The 22,648-nt window shown below is 34.1% G+C and overlaps 4 protein-coding genes across 5 annotated transcripts; 2 read left to right on the forward strand and 2 right to left on the reverse strand.

Moving 5' to 3' along the window:
• Positions 1-5,996: 5,996 nt before the first annotated feature.
• Positions 5,997-8,683, forward strand: LOC145136190 (uncharacterized). Its single transcript, XM_079070369.1, has 2 exons — positions 5,997-6,766; positions 6,869-8,683. The coding sequence occupies exons 1-2, from the start codon at positions 6,218-6,220 to the stop codon at positions 8,681-8,683; spliced, it is 2,364 nt and encodes a 787-aa protein (XP_078926495.1). The 5' UTR covers positions 5,997-6,217.
• Positions 8,684-8,757: 74 nt separating this feature from the next.
• LOC145136192 (large ribosomal subunit protein eL32z-like) lies at positions 8,758-10,467 on the reverse strand. Its single transcript, XM_079070370.1, has 4 exons — positions 10,331-10,467; positions 9,466-9,561; positions 9,201-9,382; positions 8,758-9,087 (listed from the first exon to the last, which is right to left on the reverse strand). Exons 2-4 carry the CDS (start codon positions 9,553-9,555, stop codon positions 8,958-8,960), a joined length of 402 nt encoding a protein of 133 aa, XP_078926496.1. The 5' UTR covers positions 9,556-9,561; positions 10,331-10,467; the 3' UTR covers positions 8,758-8,957.
• A 3,404-nt stretch (positions 10,468-13,871) lies between these two features.
• Positions 13,872-15,608, reverse strand: LOC145139040 (uncharacterized). The gene is made up of 3 exons (XM_079072998.1): positions 14,706-15,608; positions 14,403-14,652; positions 13,872-14,320 (listed from the first exon to the last, which is right to left on the reverse strand). Exons 1-3 carry the CDS (start codon positions 15,606-15,608, stop codon positions 13,872-13,874), a joined length of 1,602 nt encoding a protein of 533 aa, XP_078929124.1.
• Positions 15,609-18,989: 3,381 nt separating this feature from the next.
• On the forward strand, positions 18,990-22,491 carry LOC145138226 (uncharacterized). 2 transcript variants are annotated; one of them, XR_013721405.1, is made up of 4 exons: positions 18,990-20,936; positions 21,057-21,733; positions 21,827-21,945; positions 22,016-22,491. XR_013721405.1 is itself a non-coding variant. In XM_079072341.1 (3 exons), the coding sequence occupies exons 1-3, from the start codon at positions 21,259-21,261 to the stop codon at positions 22,121-22,123; spliced, it is 702 nt and encodes a 233-aa protein (XP_078928467.1). In that variant the 5' UTR covers positions 21,251-21,258; the 3' UTR covers positions 22,124-22,491. The 2 variants fall into 2 exon arrangements, 1 of the variants encoding a protein (XP_078928467.1); XM_079072341.1 differs by lacking the exon at positions 18,990-20,936 and having other exon boundaries at positions 21,251-21,733.
• The last annotated feature ends 157 nt before the right edge of the window (positions 22,492-22,648 follow it).

Here is a 22,648-nt window from a genome sequence, read left to right on the forward strand (position 1 = left end):
ACCAAATCCTGGATTCACTGGTGTATGTAAAACATCACCTACATCCATATGCCGGGGAATATTAATAATGAAAACAATAAAGATTAACCAACTTTTTTTTGAACAATACCAAAGATTTTATATAAACCACACTCTACTAAGGAGCTAAAGCCATAAAAAAAATTACAATAGGATACTCATAAATCATAATAGCGTTTTTCACCCAAGAGTCCACTCAATCTTAAATTTATTGTTTCTATTCAACAACCAGTCCAAGGAATAAAGAACAGTCCGATCTAAAATTTTACTCTTTCAAAAGATATTCGTAGCAAAAACCACACCATTGTGAAAGGACCAAAGAAAGATCAACCAACTTCTAAAATAAATATTTGACCTTCGATTTTATTTATACCAACGACAACATTTCAATAGCAACTCATCAATCTTTTTTTTTTAGCAAAACAGCACTTCAACAACATTTTAACGATTAGGATTTTTTTTTTACAATACCCTTAAAAAATCGATTTAAATAAAAATGACACTTCATAACAAAGTTTGCCTTAATGTGCTTTTCTCATCTAGATTCCACATCCACGGTTCACATTAATGATTATATGTTTTTCTCAGTATCATATCATTGCTCCAAATTGAGTCATTCACGTTATTATTTTATAGCAAAATTAAAGAGTACTATGAAATAAAATGAAACTACAAAAAATCAATCGGATTTAGTTATCACTTATCAATAGTCAAACGCCTTAAGTTTTTATATTTAATATTGTAAAATGTAAACGGGCCGTGTTTGTATATTAGTATATTACCATAAGATAGTTGTATTACGATGCCAACCTTGGTTTCAATTTGAGACGACCATTACCAAATTGACTGATTTAAAACATTCAATGATCAAATCATAAGCCTAACAAAGATTAAAAAAAAAAAAAAAAAAAAAAAAAAAAAAAAAAAAAAAAAAACTTAAGGGAGACAACAGAATCAAATCATTCAGATAATTGCAAAAAAAGATAAACTTTATATACACTAACAACAAAATTATGATAATAAAAACAATCCACAAAGTGGATGATGTTGATAAGAATATAAATCAGAGAGCACCTGAAACTAGAAAACAGGTTCACTAAAATGAAAAGCAAAGGGCACAAATATTGAAAGGTCACAATGTGTTTTAAGAATTTAATAACAAAGGTATTTTAAATTTGTTTTATACGCAATACATATGACATTCCTCACCTTTCATGTTCTTACTTTGAACTTTTGGTAAATCATCAAATTCCTCACCCATTTATTGTTGTGTTGGTGGTTTTAATGAAGTTTCGAGACTTTTTGATTTGAGAAAGTTTCAATCATAGGCCATCAACAAGTTGATCCTCACCATTTATTGTTGTGTGTACCATATACAACACGTTGATCCCATATACATAGATTTATAAAACAAAAGTGCACAACACTTTTAACTTTATTTTAGCCCTTGATGTATTTGTGTTTGATTGCTTAGTTGAGTGGGTTCTTTAAAAAAATATGGCTAAAGAGCCTACATAAAACTTTTAAAAAAGTTTAAAGCATAACCTTAATAATATATATTTTTATGCATCTGTTGCAACATCTTCTAAATGTTAAAAGTGGACAGAAATGTATTCACAAAATGGTTACATTATAAGAAAAAACGAGTTGAAAAATATATGAGAGAAGAAAATGCGGTTGAGACATTGCAAGTTATAACCTCTCAATCTCAACCGTATAAGACCCTTTGAAAATTATCGGTTAAACCTCAGACATCTCCTCGTCTTCTACACTACACATGTTTATCTCTAAATTGTTGGATATGCTCCGAACTGTTTTCAACTTGGTGCCCAAGAAATTGACAGCTATACTAGTTGAGTTGTTTTTTTGTTACATTTCCCATCAAATAAAAGAGTTAGATTAGGACTCGTTTAGTTAGTCTTATATATAGGATATCAGATCATTTTCATTTTTCTGAATAATCCTTTTTCATTCCCATTTTACACAAAACACAAGCCATTGTAATCCTTCAAACATTTAAGAATTATATAGTGTTCTTCCAAAGTGGTTTTTTTCCCGATTTTGGGTTTTCCACTATAATCCGGTGTTCAATTCCGTTATCATTTATGTTTTGTTTATAACATGAATCTGGATTTTCATTTTCCTGCCTTCATTGTAGGTTATTGGTTAGGCGTCTCTCATTCTCATACGAGCATACCGATACTATATTTTATATATTAATTATCAAATATATATCTCAATCAATCATAACTATTAGATATTTTGATTCCAAGGCTCAAATTTGATGTTTCTCACTTTATTTAGTTTTCTTACTTGAACAATTATATATATATATATATATATATATATATATATATATATATATATATAGGGAAAAGGGAATATACATTACAGCTCCACCTAAGCCTAGGTACTAAACTTCTTGAAAATACATTGTTTTACTATATAAAGATTACGGTTAATGGATTCACGATTAATACTTCAAGATGTAAATTCAAGATCGACACAATAGGGTTTAGGGTTTAGGGTTTAGGGTTTAGATTTAGGGTTTAGGGTTTAGGTTTAGGTTTAGGGTTTAGGGTTTAGGGTTTAGGGTTTAGATTTAGGGTTTAGTGTTTAGGTTTAGGGTTTAGGGTTTAGGGTTTAGATTTAAGGTTTAGGGTTTAGATTTAGGGTTTAGGGTTTAGGGAAAAGGGTTTATGGTTTAAATTTAGGGTTTAGGGTTTAGGTTTAGGGTTTAGTAATGTTCACTTGGGTGAAGTAATAAACGATAATTGAGGAAAGAAAACAGAGATGGTAAAACGATAATGAAAGAAAGAAATGTTATGGAGGATGATATATTTACCAAGTGAAACCAAATCGGGTATATTTAGCATGTTAAAACGACATATTTTAGAAGTTTAGTACCTAAGCTTAGGTGGGGCTGTAATGTATATTCCCTATCCCCATATATATATATATATATATATATATATATAGGGGGGGGGGGGGGGGGGGGGGGAAGGGGATTGTAAGAGTGCGCCCAGTAACGCCGGCGGGATCATGTTTTATCTCCCATGAACGAGAAAAGGAGCCAACAAGACAATATACTAAACAACATAAAGGAAGAAAAGAAAAGCTTAGTATATATACATTATTTGTTGATTTAATAATGTATTATATTTTTTAGTCAATTTAACTGATGTCTAATATTTTGTTTTTAGTGAATGGTTTTGATAAAAACTCTAACTAAAATATCTGATGCGACCATCATAATAGTATATTCTAAGAAAAACAGACAAAAAAAAAAAAGACTGTGGAATTTGATCGTATAAACAACGAGTTTAAATCATATCATAATATTTGATGGCATTCTACAAAGGTTTCTAATCAATTTTAAACTGAATACAGTTTATTGTAATCATTTTAAAAATGCAGAAAAAACACTTCTCCAATATGATTGGAACGACAATCAATTTCAATCTCTGTTTTATTTATATATGCACGCATCAAGAGATACATAAACTACCGTCTATGCATTTCTTCTTGCACCTGATGTCACATGTATATTTATAAGTTAATTATACAATACTTGTATGGTTCGGCTTAATTTGAAAACACTGTTTGTTATACACCAGTATCACAATTCACAAATAATTATAATGATCACATAGAAGATGAATACGTAAGCTCAAAAGTTTGTTTAAAATGAAAGCAAAACGTTTAACATCTCATAAATAAAATAATTGTTGTTCTCGTGCTATAAAACAAGCACCCGAAAGAAAGAGTTTGGCGGTTTTCCCTGTCTTATTAGAATTTGGTGTGATTTTTATTTAAGATATTCCATTACATTTCTGTAAATTGTTTTGATTGTTTGTAATTAAGTTAATATTACTTATTGTTTAAATGTCATACTCACACATAGATTGAATATATTTAGGTTTTAAAGGAGACTTTTTGATGGTGTTAGATTAACAAACAATATTGGATGGAAACCAAGATTCTGAAGCTACATTCTTTAAATTAACCTACTTAATAAATTATTTGTAAAATTCAACCTTTAAAAACTATATATTGCCGTTCATAAAAATCTGACAAATTCAAGCGTTTACTTTGAAGTCATATAGATTCACATAGAATTTAACGTGACCTTTATACATACACCCAAAACAAGAATCTTTATCAAAACATGTGTACTAAAATTCCGTCTAATTCATCTTCTCAATATTCACCAAGAATTTATCATTATGATCTACTAATTATACAATTAGCATTAGGGTTAGTCTGACCATTCTAGTTAAACCGCCACAACTTGGGTTGTGGTTAATTAACCAGCATTAGGGTTAATATATGACTAACCCTAATACATAACACTAATCTAAACTGCCACAACTTTGGTTAACTTGCGTCTTCAAGAATCCCATCAATCTTTGGACTAGGGTTGTCTACACGTGGTTGTTTCAATTCGACCATCTTAAATGCCAAAGAAAGTTTTAAAGGGTAACAACACTATAATCATGTGGACAATATTAAAAAGTTAGATAGAATTATTATAAGAGCCCAATTTGGCAATGGTATTATAACCACATTAATTCCCATTCACTTGTCACCACACAAATTTAGGGTTTGAAGTGAGTTGGAAAAAATGGAATAAATGAAGTCCATTGCATGGCGCTACCTGCAAGTGATGGACGTGTCATGCACCTTTCATCCAAATCTAAAAATATCGTATAATGCATTTATACATTCCCTTCTGCATACGGCGGTTTTGCACAATTCCCTCTTGATTCTTCAACTCATTCTGCAACCGCTAATTTTATTTGTGGACCATATACTTTGGTCTGTTAGATTTTTAGTTCTCGTACGAGTTTTCTAGCGTGTCAAATTTATCATCGTTTTGGTACACACCAAGTATTATTTACTATTTACTCACACGAGTTATATATGAGTCCAAATATGTTCTTTCAATATGACAATAATGAAATGATCTTTGATGTTTACCAAGATAACGATATCAATAATTTGTTAACAATAATATCTGTATGAATCTAGAGATGTATAGAATGAACTAAGATTATTAAAGATATTTTCTAATATCCTGGTCTATTTTTAATCCATTCAACCTCTTCAGTTTGAAAGAGTTTGAAACTGCCATTTGTTATTCAAACAAAATATAATTTGCAAAATAAAGAAATAAGATTATTAGACAGATTTCGAATGATCAACCTTCCATATGGAGTGACATAAAAACACGTAGAAGAGAGGCTATTATAAGTAGATTTTTCCTGAAAATTCTAGTATACGTGTATATGATATATTAATATTCTATTTATTTACTCAATACTCATATATTGGAGTTGTGACGTGACCCAAAGTTAATAATTAACGTGAAACACTTATTTCAATAATTTGCCCGTTGATGTACGCAAATTAGTAAATACAGAAAAAGATATTTAACAAGAAAATCTGTTTCTAAATTAACTTTACTATTTTAATATACATATAAAGAGAAATAAAACCACAGATCTCTTGTATTTGACGTTCTCAGTATACGAGAAAGAATATCAAGTAAAAATAAAAGTGCAGTCTTTTGACCAATTACTCACATCACATGTCAACTTAATTTCTTCATTCTTTTCTGACTTTTTAAGTCGAACCCTTTTCCATTTAACCTTAATTTTCACGATAAAAGTATTTAGCGTAAATTACAAAACTCTTCCTTTGTAATATACTGAAATTTATCTATATCGCCCTTAAAACTGCTTTCTTATCATTTTCGTCCTTCAACCTGACTTATTTTTACAATTCACTATAAAAAATTAACCACAAAATAAACTTGTCCAAATTCGTAAAACCAGATTCTTCTAGAGAATACATTCATAAATTGAATGTACTACATCCACGATTTTTTGTAATTTATTCAAACATTAAAAAATATATATAACTCTAAATATAATATCCATGTATATATTGGTGTACTGTATGCTATCTCTGTCGACTACAACTTCTTTATAAATGAAAGTGTCCCACGTAGGACCCCCGCATAGTAATGACCTCCCCCAACACTACACTTTTCAGCCCCTACAAAACCACCGTGCATGAAAAACTAAACACCTAAAAAAATCAAACACATTTTTCGATCATTCTATCAAACTCCATAGTAATCAAAGTTGAGAGGACACCAAATTTACACACATTTTGGATCAATCGCAACCAGAAAATGGGAGTCAAAATGGTGGTGGCGCCGCCCCATGCAGGGGCTATATGGCGGGAAAGACTAGCTTCCGCCTTGAGAACCGCCATAGCATGCACTATAATCGGCTGCACCGCCCTATATGGTCCACAACACATCCGCAACCAAATCCAATACCCATCCGTAGCCTATGTAACCGCCATCTTAATAGTTTCAGACGCCACACTCGGCACCACATTAAGAGGCGCTTTTTTTGCATTCTGTGCAACCGCCCTTGTCCTCCCCTCATCCATCCTTTGTCTCTGGGCAGTGGGCCCCTCACGGTTCACCGAGAGTGGTGCCGCCGCTGCGGTGGCTCTGAGCGCCTTTCTGGTGGCGGTGCCGGAGTTTCTACCGCTTCTAGCCAAGCGCATTGCCTTTGTACAGCTGGTGATTATATATGTTGGCGCGGTGGTTCGTGGTGGCACCGCCGATGCGGTGACTCACCCGGTTCATGTTGCGGCGTGCACCGCCCTTGGGGCGTCGGCTTCTGTCCTGGCTTTGATACTGCCGTACCCTAGACTGGCTGTTACTGAGGTATGCTTAGATACCTGATACCTCCCTTTTTGTCTTTTCATATAATTATTTTACTAAAAAAAGACATGTTAATTGATTTTATACTTTTGTTGTTTTGTATAGGTGAAGAAGCAATTTCAGTTGTATACAGAAAATGCGTCAGAAAGAAGTGGACTTTATATGAAAGCTTTCTTAAGTGAAGACAAAACGACAGCGTGTGATCTCATTTCACAAGGTGAACCCATGGTGGAGTCGGGAACGAAGCTCATTAACCACATCAACCACATCCAGGAAGGTGTGAAGTGGGAGAGGTATCGTATGCGGGATTTCAAGCGAAGTTTCGTGAAGATGGAAGACCGATTAGACGACATCGAAACACCGATAAAAGGAATGGAATTGGCGCTCGATTCCATTCCGTCTTTTCCTATTGGAATTGTGAATCCGGAGTTAAGATCCGTGTTGCAAAGCGATCGCGTGCACCAGACGTTAAAGCTCGACCATGCCAAATGTTTTGTCCCGTTCGATGAAGCGGTCACGGTTCCCGAACGGAAAGACGAACTCTTTGATAAATCACTACACACACTCACAAATTCCCCCCCAACGCACCGGAATCTACCGGCTTTTTTCTTTTTATCGTGCTTCGAATTACTCGTAAACAACTCAAGCATGAACCCGAAACCGGAATCGGAAACGAAAGCGGAATCGGAATCGGAATCAGTCAACAGCCAAGCGATTGATGTTAGCCAAGAGTCAAGAATTACGGGACCATATAGCCAACAAAGGATTGTGTTTGGTTTAAAGTGCTCGATTTCATTAGGGCTTGCAGTGCTTTTGGGTATGTTTTTTGACAAAAAGAACGGGTATTGGTCTGGGCTAACAATCGCTATTAGTTTTGTGGAAGGAAGACAACCGATTTTTACAGTTGCAAATGCTCGAGTACAAGGAACAGCAATCGGGACAGTTTACGGGGTGCTCGGGAGTTGCCTTTTGTATCAAGTTGCTGAAATAAGATTCATAATTCTTCTACCATGGATTGTTCTCACAAGCTTGTTACAACATAGCCGGATGTTTGGAGAAAGTGGCGGCATCTCGGCGGTGATCGGAGCTCTTCTCATTCTTGGCCGGAAGAACTACGGACCAGTGAAGGAATTCGCAATTGCGAGGTTAACGGAGGTTTCAATCGGGCTTTTTTGCATGGTGGTGTTGGAAATTGTTCTTGAACCGGTCAGAGCTACAACTCTGGTGAAACGCCACGTGTCAAAATGTTTGGGGATAGTAGACGATTGCTTTAACAAAATATCAAGTTTGAATTTAGTTTTAGTTAAAGTAAATATCAAACGGTTAAAATCCGATATAAACTTGTTGAAGAACTTGATCAGAGACGCAAAAATGGAGCCGAGTTTCTGGTTTCAATCATTCCGGGGGAATTGCTATGATCGCATGCAAAAGAGCTTATCTACAATAGTTGATTTAATGCAGATTATGATCTATAACTTGGAGTTTATCGATTCCGATGAAGGTCGGAAAGAGCTTCAAGAACATGTCAATCGGAATCTAGAGATGTTGAAGGGGAACGGAATCAAGCATCTACAAAACATCATGTCCGTGAAGTCTATCAAAAACTTCGAGCACCAGTTACAAGATCGGGAAGGATTTTTGGACCTGGAATCAGCAAGACCAATTCCGGTGTCAACGGAATCAACGACTAAAGACATTGATGCTTTCCTTCAACACACAAAAGAGGTGACAGAAAAAATTCAAGCAACCGAAGAATGGAAAGAGAAAACAATTCTTCACTTTAACTCCTTGTCGTTTTGCATCTACAGACTTATGGAGGAAATAAAAGAAGTTGAAAAATGCATTAAAGAAATCATCAGATGGGAGAATCCAACAAGACAAATAGATTTTAACCAACTATGCTACATGGTTGACAAGTAAATTTTAACGATTTTAGGGAGATATAAACATATATAGAAAGATTGAGAAATTAGTTGATATGTAGATAAAATATATGTATGCAAAGATTATGATATCTTTAATTAGCAGAATAAACTACTCTTCATTCTTCAATATAATCATTTCAAGACACTTAAAACTTTGCTCCTAGCAAGATTCTTTAACATTGAAATGTAAAGGAAAGAACAGGGGGAATGGGAACAGAAATTGGAATAAGAAATAGGGTCGGAATCGGAATGGACTATGGCTATCGACCTCATTCATCTTCCTGGCTGCGAAGCCTGGCTAACTTGTTGGTAACAACCACATCCAACTGAGCTGCACGTTCAACAATCTCCTTCCTTTTACGGGTGGATACATTGTGTGCAATTTCAGCACAGTATGTTCTGAAAATGGTAAAAAAAAAAAAAAAGAGTTGAAATTGTTAATAGAATTGAAGAAAAGTATGTGATAATATAAATTATATGTGAATATATACATAAAAGTAGGATATATATACCTATTGTGCATCATGAGGACTTCAAGTTCTTTAGCATTGTGGACAACAAACTTCTTGAAACCATTGGGAAGGAAGTGGCGAGTTTTTTTGTCTGAACCATAACCAATGTTGGGCATAAGAGTGACACCTTTAAACTTACGCCTTACACGGGAATCAATACCCTTTGGTCTACGCCAGTTTTCCTGTTATATAAAAACACATAATGTCAGACTAATTCCAGTCTTTGACATGTCTTTGTGCTATTAAAAAAAGTAGAAAAATGTACCTTGACACATATTTTCCAGTCACTATGGGGCCTTTTGAACTTCTTGACCCTCTTCTTAACGATCTTCTTATCAAGTTTAGGGACTGCCATTGATAACTATAAAAGAAACCAAAAATATTTATTAACTACTAACAAAGATAAGATAGTCAACAGTAGAACAAATAGATGAGTTGGTAGTTTCAAGAAGAAAGCTTTCTTAAATATATTAGTTTGTGATGTATGATCTTAGCTATTTGAGGTATCATGCATACTGAGATCCTAACAAAAGAATAACAATTTGGTTACAATGAGGATGCTTGCTTTAAAATCTAACTAACATGTAAACAATGCCTGTAATGACTCCGTATATTTGATTACTTAGCTTCAACCAGCTTACAATCTATGAGACCAGAAACAAAGAAACAAAAATGTCCTAGTTCCCCTAATGACTTTGCGTTTACATTCGTGTGTATATAACAATGCTGATTTTAAGGATAGCGAAAATAATCAACAAACAAGCAAGAAGAACTAACATCAGACACAAAACTGACGAATAAGAGAAACCAAATGTAGAGAGAGAACACATAAACAGATTTCATTACTACAACATGGTCAAATCATTATTTTTCAAAGAAGAATACAACAATTTGAAAGAAAAGTATTCATAATTATTTCTCGTGATCAATTGAAAAACAAGATGGAGCTCAACGTGGTCAGAACAGGCACAGAGACCTATAACTAGCATTCGGAATGATTAAAGGCGCTAAAACACAACAGAAATGTTCTTCAAATTAAAAACCTAAAGATGTACAAACCATAAAATACATCTATGCATTATGTTTTTACGTGTGAGAGTGAAAAGCAGAGGGAATCGAAAGCTTCAAACCTGAAAAGTGAGACGCGAAGAGACTGCGTGACAAACCTCCCTTCAACAGAGAGACCTGTTTAGACTTTAGAGCGAGGAACTATTAGGGTTTCATATAAACGATTCAAAGGGAGTAAGGCCTAAGGGGGTATTGACAATTGGGCCAATATTTCTTTAGGCTGGGCTTTTAAAAAGACCAACTAAGGTCTACGTTTTCTATTTTGTTTTTATAATTTATGTACTCTAAAGTCTAAAGCACGGATATAATTGGTAGGATATGAGTCACTTTTTTTTTAAATCATACCAATTATAATTCGTATAAATATTTTGATACCATTACCATGCGGAGTTTAATTGATAGCAACTTGTTTGGCTAATAATAAGTTTCATTGAGACATCTTGATAATGGTATATATAGAGGCGGACGCAAGATTTCACAGTAGGGGTGCACGGGAAAGTCAGGGTTGCAGGATAGTAAAAAAATAAAAAAATTTAAAAAATTTCCACTGCAGCCAGAAAAGTTAGGGGTTGTCGGTGCCACCGGTGACCCACCCTAAATCCGCCCCTGGGTATATACTAACATGTATGAAAACTTTGGAAAGTAAGATTTGTGTTTTTGAGTATTGTGAAAGGTGAATGAAAGGTTTTGTGAATAAGAGTTTTGTAATTATTGGGATTGAAACTTCGATAAAAGAGATTTATTAATTTCTATAATGAGTTTAAAAGTTAAAACAATAGACAAAAATAGGACACGCCAACATGAGTTTAAACTTCAAACATTATTAATACGGTAAATAATATTCTATTATGAGTTTATATATACAAACTCTTGTTTTATTGTTATTCTGCTATGAATTTTTATATATGTCTTACTGTAAATGTTTTTTTGTGTACCTACGGCGTAAAAGAACTCAACAAAAGAAACATAGTCCGGGACAAGAAGAAACATACTAAACACCAAGATCAACGGGACAGAAGAAATTGGTTGAATACATAGAAATTATATCAATTTATCGTCTTATATGCTATTTTTTTTTGTATAAATTCATTGTTCTATATACGATATTAGTTCGTTATGACTTATATATATATATATATATATATATATATATATATATATATATATATATATATATATATATATATATATATATATATATATCATAATTGAATAAAGAATGCTATATATTATAAATCTGGATGAATTTATATGTTTATATGTAGGGGTGTCAATTTATGACACGACACGACAAAAATACACCACACGAAACGAAATTGGTACGAAATCAAAATTCATATTCGTTTTCGTGTCGTGTTCGTGTTAAGTATAAAAAACACGATGTCGTGTCGTGTCGTGTTCGTGTTTACAAATCCACACGAAATTGACACGATTGAGCATGTGTTTGTCGTGTTTTTCGTGTTTGTCGTTTTTATCGTGTTATATATGATTAAATATGAATTAAATAAAATAATATTTATGTAATATTATCTTTGTAGTTTCGTGTCGTGTTGTCGTTTTTTAATTGGTTCGTTTTCGTGTTAGTGAAAAAAAACACGACATCGTGTCGTGTCGTGTTCGTGTTACAAAAAATCTTGTCGTGTCGTGTCGTGTCAGACAAAAACACGACACGACGGCCCGATTTGAGAGACCTATTTATATGTTCTGTTATGAATTTGGATTGTATCAATGTATATGTATTTTATTATGAATATGTATTGTTAATTGGTATTTACCTAAAAATTGGTATTTACCTAAAATATTATATATTTTACAATGAACACAAGATTTAAAATTTTAGTAATTTAAAACTTTGAAATTTAAAAAATCTGAAATTTTAAATTTCGTAATTTTAAGAATCCCACGAATTTCTCTTGTTTCCATAGTTATCTTAAAATACAATTACCATTTTACCCCTACATATTTATTGATATATTTTTAAATAATATTTTTATTAATAACCAAAAATAACTTAATTAAAGAAAATGATTGGTTGAAAATAGCAACGAAAGTAATTAGTTCTCAATTCCTTCATATAAATACTATTATATATATATATATATATATATATATATATATATATATATATATGACAAAATTGCAAAAATGGTCCCTGTGTTTGGCAAAATTATGCGACTTTGGTCCAAAACGATACTTTGATGCACCACTGGTCCAAAATTGGATTTTTCCATTGTTTTTGGTCCCTCCCACTAACTTCCGTCCATATGCTCCGTTACCTGCAATATAGACGGGGGTATTTTCGTCTTTCCACTTACAGGGACCTTTTTTGCAACCTTATTCAAAATAAAAGCAGAGCTACATCACTCTTCCATCTTCAACTTCACGAGCTTCATACTCTTCCTACTCTGTGTTCACAATTTCTTAGAGATCAAAAATAAAAATGGTGATGTGTTTCTGTGGTAGGGACGCGGTGGTTCGCACCTCCTGGACATCAGCAAACCCTGGTCGGAGGTTTCTTTCCTGCCCTCAAAAGGTAAGTGTTCGATTTTGCTATTTTACCCTCATTTTGGAAAATCACCCTCATGTTTAGGGTTTATTTTTTTACGTGAAGGGTTCCAGATGCAGATTCTTAGGATGGATTGATCCTCCAATGTGTGCAAGATCTATGTTGATAATACCCAGATTATTGAGGAATATCAACAATGCAAACTATCAAGTGGCAAGATTGAAGATGTGTTTGTTTTCAAGTTGGTTACTATTTGTGGTAGTTTGGGTGCTTTTCATTTAGTAATAAGGAATTAGGGACCCCTGTAGTTGCATGTAATTTTGGGTGTTTTTTGTCTTATGAAACTGTAACAAGGGAATGTGGTAGTTTTTGGTATTTGATAATGTAATATCAATTTAGGGTTATTTTGGACAACTTCAGAAATTTGTACCCTTTTCAAGGATGTAATGACAATGTATTGCAGTTATCACCTAATGTTAATGTTTATTTGTTGTTTCAGAAAAAAGTTGTTATAAGCATAAATGTGTTCCATAAACATGACAACAAAGTTGGTATAAACCATAAACATCATTCTTCAACAATGACAAAAGGTTGACATTAGTTTCATGACCAAAAGGGCTAAAAGACCAAAATAAAACCATTACAACAAACTACTTTTAAACCATTACATCCAAATGCACAAAAGTGGTGCTAAACCAAAAGATAAGTTTTTAAACAAAATACACTAATTCCTGCATTGACTGCTACCTCCATTCCCTCCTTGACTGCATCATGCATTCCCTCCTTGACTGCTTCATACATTCCCTCCTTCATTGCTTCCTGCATTCCCACCTTGACCCTTGCATGTCCTCGAGTTATGACCCCTATTGTTGCATTTCCCACACCTGACACTAACAAACTTTCTGGTAAGTTTTTCAGGTTCACCTGCACCATGATTTTGCATCTGTTTATCATATTTTTCATCTGCACTTCTCTTTCTCTTGGTCTTAGGTCTCCTAGGTTGATTGTGATGTGGTGGTGGTGTTAATTGAAATGGACAGGTACTTTTTGGCCACATGGCTCTACCCTTTATAGGGTCCACACTGTAAGAGTAAGCTTCATTCCATGTTTGAAGCCAATACACTTTGTTGACATAAGTGTAAAGCCCCAACTTTGTCTCCACTATCAGCCATTTCATGTATTGTAGCTATGGCATGTCTGCATGGAATCCCATTCAATTCCCACCTTCTACATGTACATGACATATTTGTCATGTCAACCACATGCTGGTCATGCCAAGGACCATAAACTTCATACTTTGCAGTCCCATTCCATCTAGCTCTATATTGGACTAAAGCTTCCCTATTTCTCTCAAGTAACTTTAATGTTGTTGGAGTGAGTGGACCTGGAGCTTTGGACATCACTTTCTTCACATTGCAGATCCTCTTCATAAGGTACTGCCTGATGTACTCAAGACAACTTATGATGGGCTTATTCCTACCATGAATAAGCTTACTGTTGAAAACCTCACACAAATAGTTGAGCAATATATCTGATCCTGCTCTGTCTGTATTAAACAAGAAAATTATATGAACTAAATCATATACAATGAGCACTAGTAAAGCTTCACCTAAGGTAGGGAATATAACCTGAAAAGTGGCTTCTGGCCCAATGGTGAGGGGGGATTTTCTTCAACCACTCAAAAGCATCCTTATCAAACTTGTTAAGTTCATTCATGTAGTGTTCAAATTCTGGTAATGTGGTTGCTATTGCACACTGCCATAAGTGATCTTTATACTCTTTTGTTTTCCATTTTTTCCTCATGTTCTCATAAATATGTCTTAGACAGAATCGATGCTCAGTCTGTGGGTATAGTTGTGCAATAGCATGTAAGAGTCCCTGTATAGTTGTACAAATAAACTATTAGTAATACAAAAAGAAGAAAATAGTACCTTTTGTCTATCACTCATGAAAGTAAAGTTAGAATTTGAGTACAACTCTAAGTCATCTCCCAAGCATTCTAGAAACCATTTCCAGCTACTCATATTTTCAGTCTCAACAATGGCATATGCAAGTGGGTATATGCCATTGTTTGAATCCAATCCAACTGCTGTGAGTACTTGGCCTGGAAATGGTCCTTTCATAAAAGCACCATCTAGTCCCACAATATCTCTTAAGCCTGCTTTAAACCCTTTCTTTAATGCCCCTAAGCAAATATACACCCTTTTAAACTGCCTTGTTTCTCTAGCACTGTTAGGCTCATTAACAACCTCAAGCTTCACAGTTGTACCCACATTAGTTGCTTGTAGTTCCATAAGATAATCTCTTAACACCTCGTATTGCTTTGTGTAGTCACCACTCACTTGCTTTGTAGTTGTTGCTTTTGCCCTCTGTACTTTGTGTATGGACACACCAACTTGAAGCCTCTTCTGAACTTGGTCTTGAATGCTTCGAAGGGGTACTTTAGGGTTAGACTCGACCATGTCTAAGATTTCTGCAGATATATACTTCGCAGTGCAAGCCCTAAGTTTTCTAGTTTGAACACAAGTATGTTTGTCCAGTAAAGTTTTCACATACCAATAATCACTATCTTTTGACCTTGAAGTCTGCATTGACCAAGAACAATTTAATTTATTGCCCTTACCTACCCCACTTGCATTTACACTAGGTACATTACCTTTACACACAACCCTAAGCCTTGTTTTGTCGTTTTTCTTGAAGCCAAGATTCCTTCTAGTCTCAATGGCAAGTTTGTTGACTTTGTCCTTAATTTCCTTTTTACTTTTATACTTTTGACCCACTTGAAAAGTAACTGCATGGACTTCACCAAGAGAGCACTTCTTCTCCTTCACCATCTGTTTTAATACTGTTTTCCTTCTTTCATCATCAGTATCTTCACCTAATGAGTCTCATTCATCATTATCAATTACTTCAACATCTTCAACATCTTCTGTATCAACAACTTCATTTTCAGTCTCAACACCCTTTCCTCTGTCAACATATTCAACATCTAGATCAACATTCATATAGAAATCACTCATGTCCACCTCAATATCACTTACATAGTTTTCTTCATCTTCAAGAAAGTCATTGTCTTCCTCACTCCCTTCACTACCCCCTTCACCAAGTCCTTCACAAACTCCCTCACTTTCAAATTGAACTTCACCTAGTCCCGTGCCAAGTTCTGCATCAACTCCCATACTCTGATCATTACCATCATTAAAAGTATATTGATCAAAGAAAGGATCAAAGTCTTCAAATTGAAATGGTTGGTCATCAAAGGTATCAAACTCTCTTGTATTTACTTCTTGGTCACCAAGATTTGCACCTTGATCATGAACTTTTGTATCTTGATCACCAACAGGTGCACCTTGATCACTAATATTTGCACCTTCATTACCAATTTCAACATGTGTATCTTGGTCACCAACAGTTGCAGTGTGTTCCAAGTTGAAACACAATTTCTTACTACATGATTGACTCCCTTCAACTAACCTCAATCTCCTATTTGAATTGTATTCGGGTGTCTCATATCTTACCAAACACAATTCAAGATTTGGGACATCTTTCTGGTTTTGGTTTACTGGATGCAAATCAACCACTGCTGAATTTGATTTTGGTATGGGCACATCATCTGCTATTTCCTCAATTATGACCCTAGGTTTAACTCTTGGAGACATAAAGTATGTAAGTAACTTAGTTTCATTATGTTCAGTGTATACCTTGATGATCTTATGATGCTTAATGTACTGTGCAAGACTAAGTACATCAACATCATTCCCTAGAGCTCTAAGACCAAACTCCAAATCTCCATTTGGCAATTGATAGTTGTAGTAAATGACTGGTGGTACCTCATAACCAAGCTTCAGCATCACCTCGTCCAACTCATGCACAGAGAACTCATCCATGTCTACCAAGTCAACGTGGTCTAATTTTCCTTCAATGTAGCTTATCCCTGGGAATTTTGTGAACCTCCCTCCATGATGGAGCTCAATAGTGAACATCGTGGGATATCCTTCTGTAAAAATCATGAACCAAACCAAAAAAACATTACTTTATATGGATTGTAAAAGATTTTTTGGATTGTAAAAGATTTTTTTGTTTCAAAGAAATATGTAAGAAACAGAGTACGTTACCGTAAATTCGGATTGCATCAAAACACTGATTTCTTGGCCTGATTTCCCATATTTGGAGCATACTCGTGGATTCAAACTTACGATTGTGGTTGATGATCAAATGCAGGATTTCAATGAACGATTAGGGTTTTCGATCAACAAAGTGGGTTTAGTGGGTAGAGTGAAGGGTCATTAACTGTGTATATCATTTAATATGGCGGTAATCGATGATATAGAGGTGGAAAGACGAAAATACCCCCGTCTATATTGCAGGTAACGGAGCATATGGACGGAAGTTAGTGGGAGGGACCAAAAACAATGGAAAAATCCAATTTTGGACCAGTGGTGCATCAGAGTATCGTTTTGGACCAAAGTCGCATAATTTTGCCAAACACAGGGACCATTTTTGCAATTATATATATATATATATATATATATATATATATATATATATATATATATCAAGGTTGTAAAAATCGCTCAGCGGTAGTTTGACGGTCGACTGGGGTCAAGCGATTAATCGTTTTGACGGGGATTAATCGGAGGATTAATCGGAAACCATAAATTTCTAATAAAACTATTTTAAAACTTAATAGTATATCCTAAGAAAAAATAGTCTTTGAAAATTTAAAATTTTTAAACTTTGAAAATTTGAAATATTTGGTATAATATTTGAAAATTTTAATATTTAAAAATTTAAAATTTTGAAGTTTTGTAAGTTTTGGTGTAATATTTGAAATTTTGAAATTTTGAAATTTTAAAATTTTTAAAATCTTCCCGCCGAGGGCCGCCGAGGACCGCCTAGCCCGAGTTTGACCGATATTGACCAATTTCCGCCAAGCACCCCTAATCGTAATCAGTTGCAGACCGCCTAGCGCCTAGGCGGCCAGCTAGGTCGATATTTACAACACTGATATATATATATATATATATATATATATATATATATATATATATATATATATATATATATATATATATGGTAGATTATAATGTGGATCATATATATCGTGTGGTCGTAAAGATAATTCTGGACCAATGAATGAATAGAATGAATGATCATGATTTCAGGGTCCATGATATTACAATGGGATAACATGTACCATATAATCATTCAAATTTCAACATAAAGGTATTTTGGTCAATTAAACTACATTTAAAAAAGGAAAATTTTAAATTTCAAGGGTTAATTACTTCTCTTACTTTAAAGAGTCTGAATTTTTTAAACTAATTTAATTTTACTTCCAAGGTAATTTTTTATATCAACCGGTTTTGTTTTGTCAGAATAACAAAATGTCAGTCATAAACTAGTAACGATAATTTTGATTCACTAATTACATTAGTTCTTAAAGAATAAGACTATAAAGAATAATTACATTTATTCTAGAAAAAAATATGACTAATAATGGTTAAAAATTACATTATTCTGAATGATTAAAACTAAGAATGGTTAAAAAAGAACAAAGAACATCAAAATCTAACAAAAACATTAATTGATTCTGAAAAAATATTATTGTTATGATTCTTGAATTCTTTTGCAAAAAAATATCGTCATTCTTGAAAGAATCTTCATTCTCCTTCTTGGTTCGTTCGTAGATACACTTACATTCTATGAGAATGACATTCTCTAATAATTTTCTAGATAATCGACTTGATTATAACCATTCTTACGAGAATAACATTAGGTGGGAATGACATTCTGCAAGAATACTAGTCTATTAGAATGATAGGAAGCTTTCTTGGACCTTCAAAAACATAAAGCAATCCGAATTAGCGTTTTAATAAGATAAAATACAATAAAAGTGAAATTTGCTTCTGTATCATACAAAGAGACAAGAATTAAAATCTTTTATATATTAACTTTTAACGTATGATCAGTGTTGCAGAAATCGGCCTTGGTGGCCGATTAATCGCTTGGCGGCCTTGGGCCGATTACGATTAAGGCTAGGCGGCCAATCTAATCGGTCTTTGGTCAATATCGGTCAACACCGGTTCTTAGCGGGTTAATCGGCCTAATCGGCTTAATTGGTCAACTAAAGTCAACTATTAAAAAAAGAAAAAAAGTCATTTTCCGCTCAAAATTGGACAAAGGCTCCAAATTTCGTTCAGTCAACCCTAAAAGTTATTTTTGTCGATTCCTTTCCTCTCTTTTTTTTCTCTCTACAGACGGTGATCTCCTTGTGCTTTCGCATCACAGTTCTGGTTGGCGACACAGTTCGACAATCGACACCATCGACGCCGCACCATCAAACGACGGCGACACCATCAGACGCCGACACAGGGGCAGGCGACACAACTCACAGAGCCAGGCAACGCAACTCAGACACAGGTATGTATGCTTGAATCTTTGCTCTGTGATGTTTACACATCTGTTATGGATGTTATGTGAGTAACCGGTTATTGTGAATGTGATTATCGTGATCTCTACACATCTGTTATGCATTTTTTTTTCTTTCTTTTTCGGCGTGGTGGACCATTTTACCCCTGGAAGTTCATTATCGTGATCTCTATACATCTGTACAATTTCGATTTTACGTTGTTTTCTATAATTCCTCTGCGTTTTTTTTTGCTGAGATTCCTCTGCATTTTTTTTTCTTTCTAGTTGTTTTTGGTGTGGTGGACCATTTTACCCCTGGAAGTTCTGTGTTTGCCTTCTGTGTTTTTTTGCTTTCTGTATTTTTTTTTTGTGTTTGTTGGAGTTGTGAGTTGGTTTTTGCTATTGGTTCTTTCTCTGATTGCTTCATGTCCAAAACACAGATTATGTAATTTTTTTACAATAATCATTTCATTCTGTTTCATAATGTTACTGTTAGTGGGTTTGTTTTTGGTGTTTGCTTGATGCTGCTTGGTGGGTTAGTTTCTTTTGTTGTTCCTTCTGTGATTGTTGTTATTTATCAGTACAATTATGTAACTTTTTATAGTAATCATTTCATGTTTGGCTGTTTCTATTTCCTAATGTTACCGTTAGTTTCTTTTGTTGGGTTTTTATGTTTCCTGTGTTTTTATCTGTTCACTGAAATATGATGTTATTATTGTTTATATGACGGTTGTGGGACGAACTAATGACATCTAATACTGCCACCGCTGCTTATAAACGAATTTCGGATGACATTGGTTGGGAATATGGTTTTTGCCTAGATAAAAACAAGTTGGATAGAGTTAAATGTAACTTGTGTGGAAAAGTAATTCGCGGGGGGATTTCTCGATTTAAACAACATATTGCTTATGTCCCGGGAAATGTTACTGCATGTCCAAACTCTACAAAATATGACCAATTGAAATTTCAAAATTATCTTAACTAAGGGAAGTTAAAAAAGATAGCTAAACACACACATGATAAGGCCTTAAGATCGGAGGCGATGCAAGAATTACATGACAGTGTTGATGTGGATGAAACAGAAGATTTTTTGGGGTCTAAAGCACCAAATGTTATTGGCCCAATGGATACCTATGCAAACAAAATAAACCCCGAAGAAGCTTTGAAGAAGGGAAAGGGCAAAAAAGTTGATCTTAACGATATTGTTCGGAAAGATAGAATATTAGCATGTCATAAATTCATTAGTAGGTGGGCATATAAAACTTCGATTCCGTTTCATGCATTGGAAGATGATAGCTTCAAAATGATGTTGGAGGTTATTGGCCAATTTGGAACCGGGCTTCCACCTCCTACTAGATATTCTTTGAGTGACCCACTTCTAAAGCTTGAGGTTGAAAGAACAAAAAGTTTGTTGAAAAAAAACGAAAAAGAATGGAAAGAGATTGGATGCTCGATCATGACGGATGCTTGGTCCGATAGAAAAAGAAGGGGCATTATGAATTTATGTGTAAATTCAAAAATGTGTACTGTGTTTTTATCATCAAAAGAATGTTCCAGTGAAGCACATACAAGCCAACATATATATGATTATGTGGAATCTTGCATTAAACAAGTTGGTCCCGAGCATGTTGTTCAAGTTGTGACCGATAATGCCACGAATAACATGGGAGCGGCGAAGTTACTAAAAGAGAAAAGACCAACAATTTGTTGGACATCATGTGCGACACACACCATTAACCTTATGCTCGAAGGTATTTATATTTTTTTTATTACATTATTTAGTTTTAACATGTTTTTAATTTATTATTCATCATGTTTTATTTTATACTGTAATTCATTAATTTATTATTCATCATGTTTATTTCTTTAAGGTATTGGTGGACTTCCAAGGTTTAAGAAAATCTTAGATCAAGCAAAGAAACTAACCATATTCATTTATGCCCACCACAAAACCTTAGCTATGATGAGACACTACACCAAGAAAAGAGAAATTATCCGACCGGGAGTCACGAGATTCGCTTCCGCCTTTCTAACATTACAAAGCTTATCCGAAAAAAAGAGCAACTAAAACATATGTTCACTAGCACCGAGTGGGAGGAATGCAAATTTTCTGGTACTCCTAAAGGGAGAACCTCATATGGAACGGTGACAAGTCTCCAATTTTGGGCCGGTGTGACACTATGTTTAAAAGTGTTTTCCCCTTTGGTGAAAGTTCTTCGAATGGTTGATGCGGATTGGAAGCCGTCAATGGGTTTTGTTTACGGGGAGATTAAAGGAGCAAAAGAAGAAATTATGAAAGCTTTGGGTGGTCAAGAGAAAACTTACAAGCCTATTATAGATATCATAAACACCAAGATGAAAGGGATGCTAGATTCAAAATTACATCTAACGGCTTATCTTTTGAATCCTTATTATCATTTTGGAGATTTAGAGATGCAAAGACAAGTTGTGACTATTGACTTGCCAAAGTACAAGGAAAAAGTTGATAGATTTGGAGTGGAGCTTGCATATAAATCTTGTATGGTGAACGATGCCGACTTTGATCCGAGTAATTTGTTTTTACTTTTATTTATTTATTTTATAAAACAATAAAATTTTATATCTTTTAATTTAATAATGCGTTTTTGTTTAAAAATTATAGCAAGATGGTGGGGACTTTTTGGTGGCTCAACTCCTCATTTGACAAAGATTGCAATGAGGATTCTTTCTTTAACAAGTAGTTCGTCGGGTTGTGAAAGGAATTGGAGCACGTTTGAAGTGGTTAGTTATAAAGTTATAAACTTTAAATATCAAGAATGTTTTTAACCCTTTTATGCGTGTACTTTTATAGGTACATACAAAGAAACGAAATAGATTGGAGACAAGTAGATTGAACAATCTTGTTTATGTTCAATTCAATGCTAATTTAATGGAAAAAAAACAAAAAGAGAAAAGATAGAACTTTGGAAGTGCTTTTAGCAAATGATTCTCACTCGGCTCAAGAATGGATTGTTGATTCTAATGATCGAGATATAGATGAAGTTGACCCCGAATCAATTATGGAATCGATTGATGAAGCTCCCGGGACTAACGATAATCAAGCACCCCGTCAAAATTCAACAACCAGAGAACTTTTTGATGAAGATTTTGAGTCCGAGAATGAGGAGCAAGTGTTTGAATAAGGTGAATATGAATCGGATGGAGTTCAAATATTGGAAGAAGTCGGAGGAGATTAGAAGTAAATGAACATTTAAATCTATGAAAATGTGTTTTTTTGGGATTATTAAACTTATTATGGACTTGTACTTTGATGGTTTTTTACTTAAATGTTTTAATAGTAGATTATATATATATATATATATATATATATATATATATATATATATATATATATATATATATATATATATTATAATAATTAAGGGTCTCCGATTAATCCCCGATTAATCGCCGCCAACACCGATTAATCGCTTGGCACCAATCG

This window comes from Lactuca virosa, chromosome 9 (assembly GCF_052849685.1).
Source record: "Lactuca virosa cultivar CGN04683 chromosome 9, Lactuca_virosa_CGN04683_v6, whole genome shotgun sequence".
NCBI classification, from domain to species: domain Eukaryota; kingdom Viridiplantae; phylum Streptophyta; class Magnoliopsida; order Asterales; family Asteraceae; genus Lactuca; species Lactuca virosa.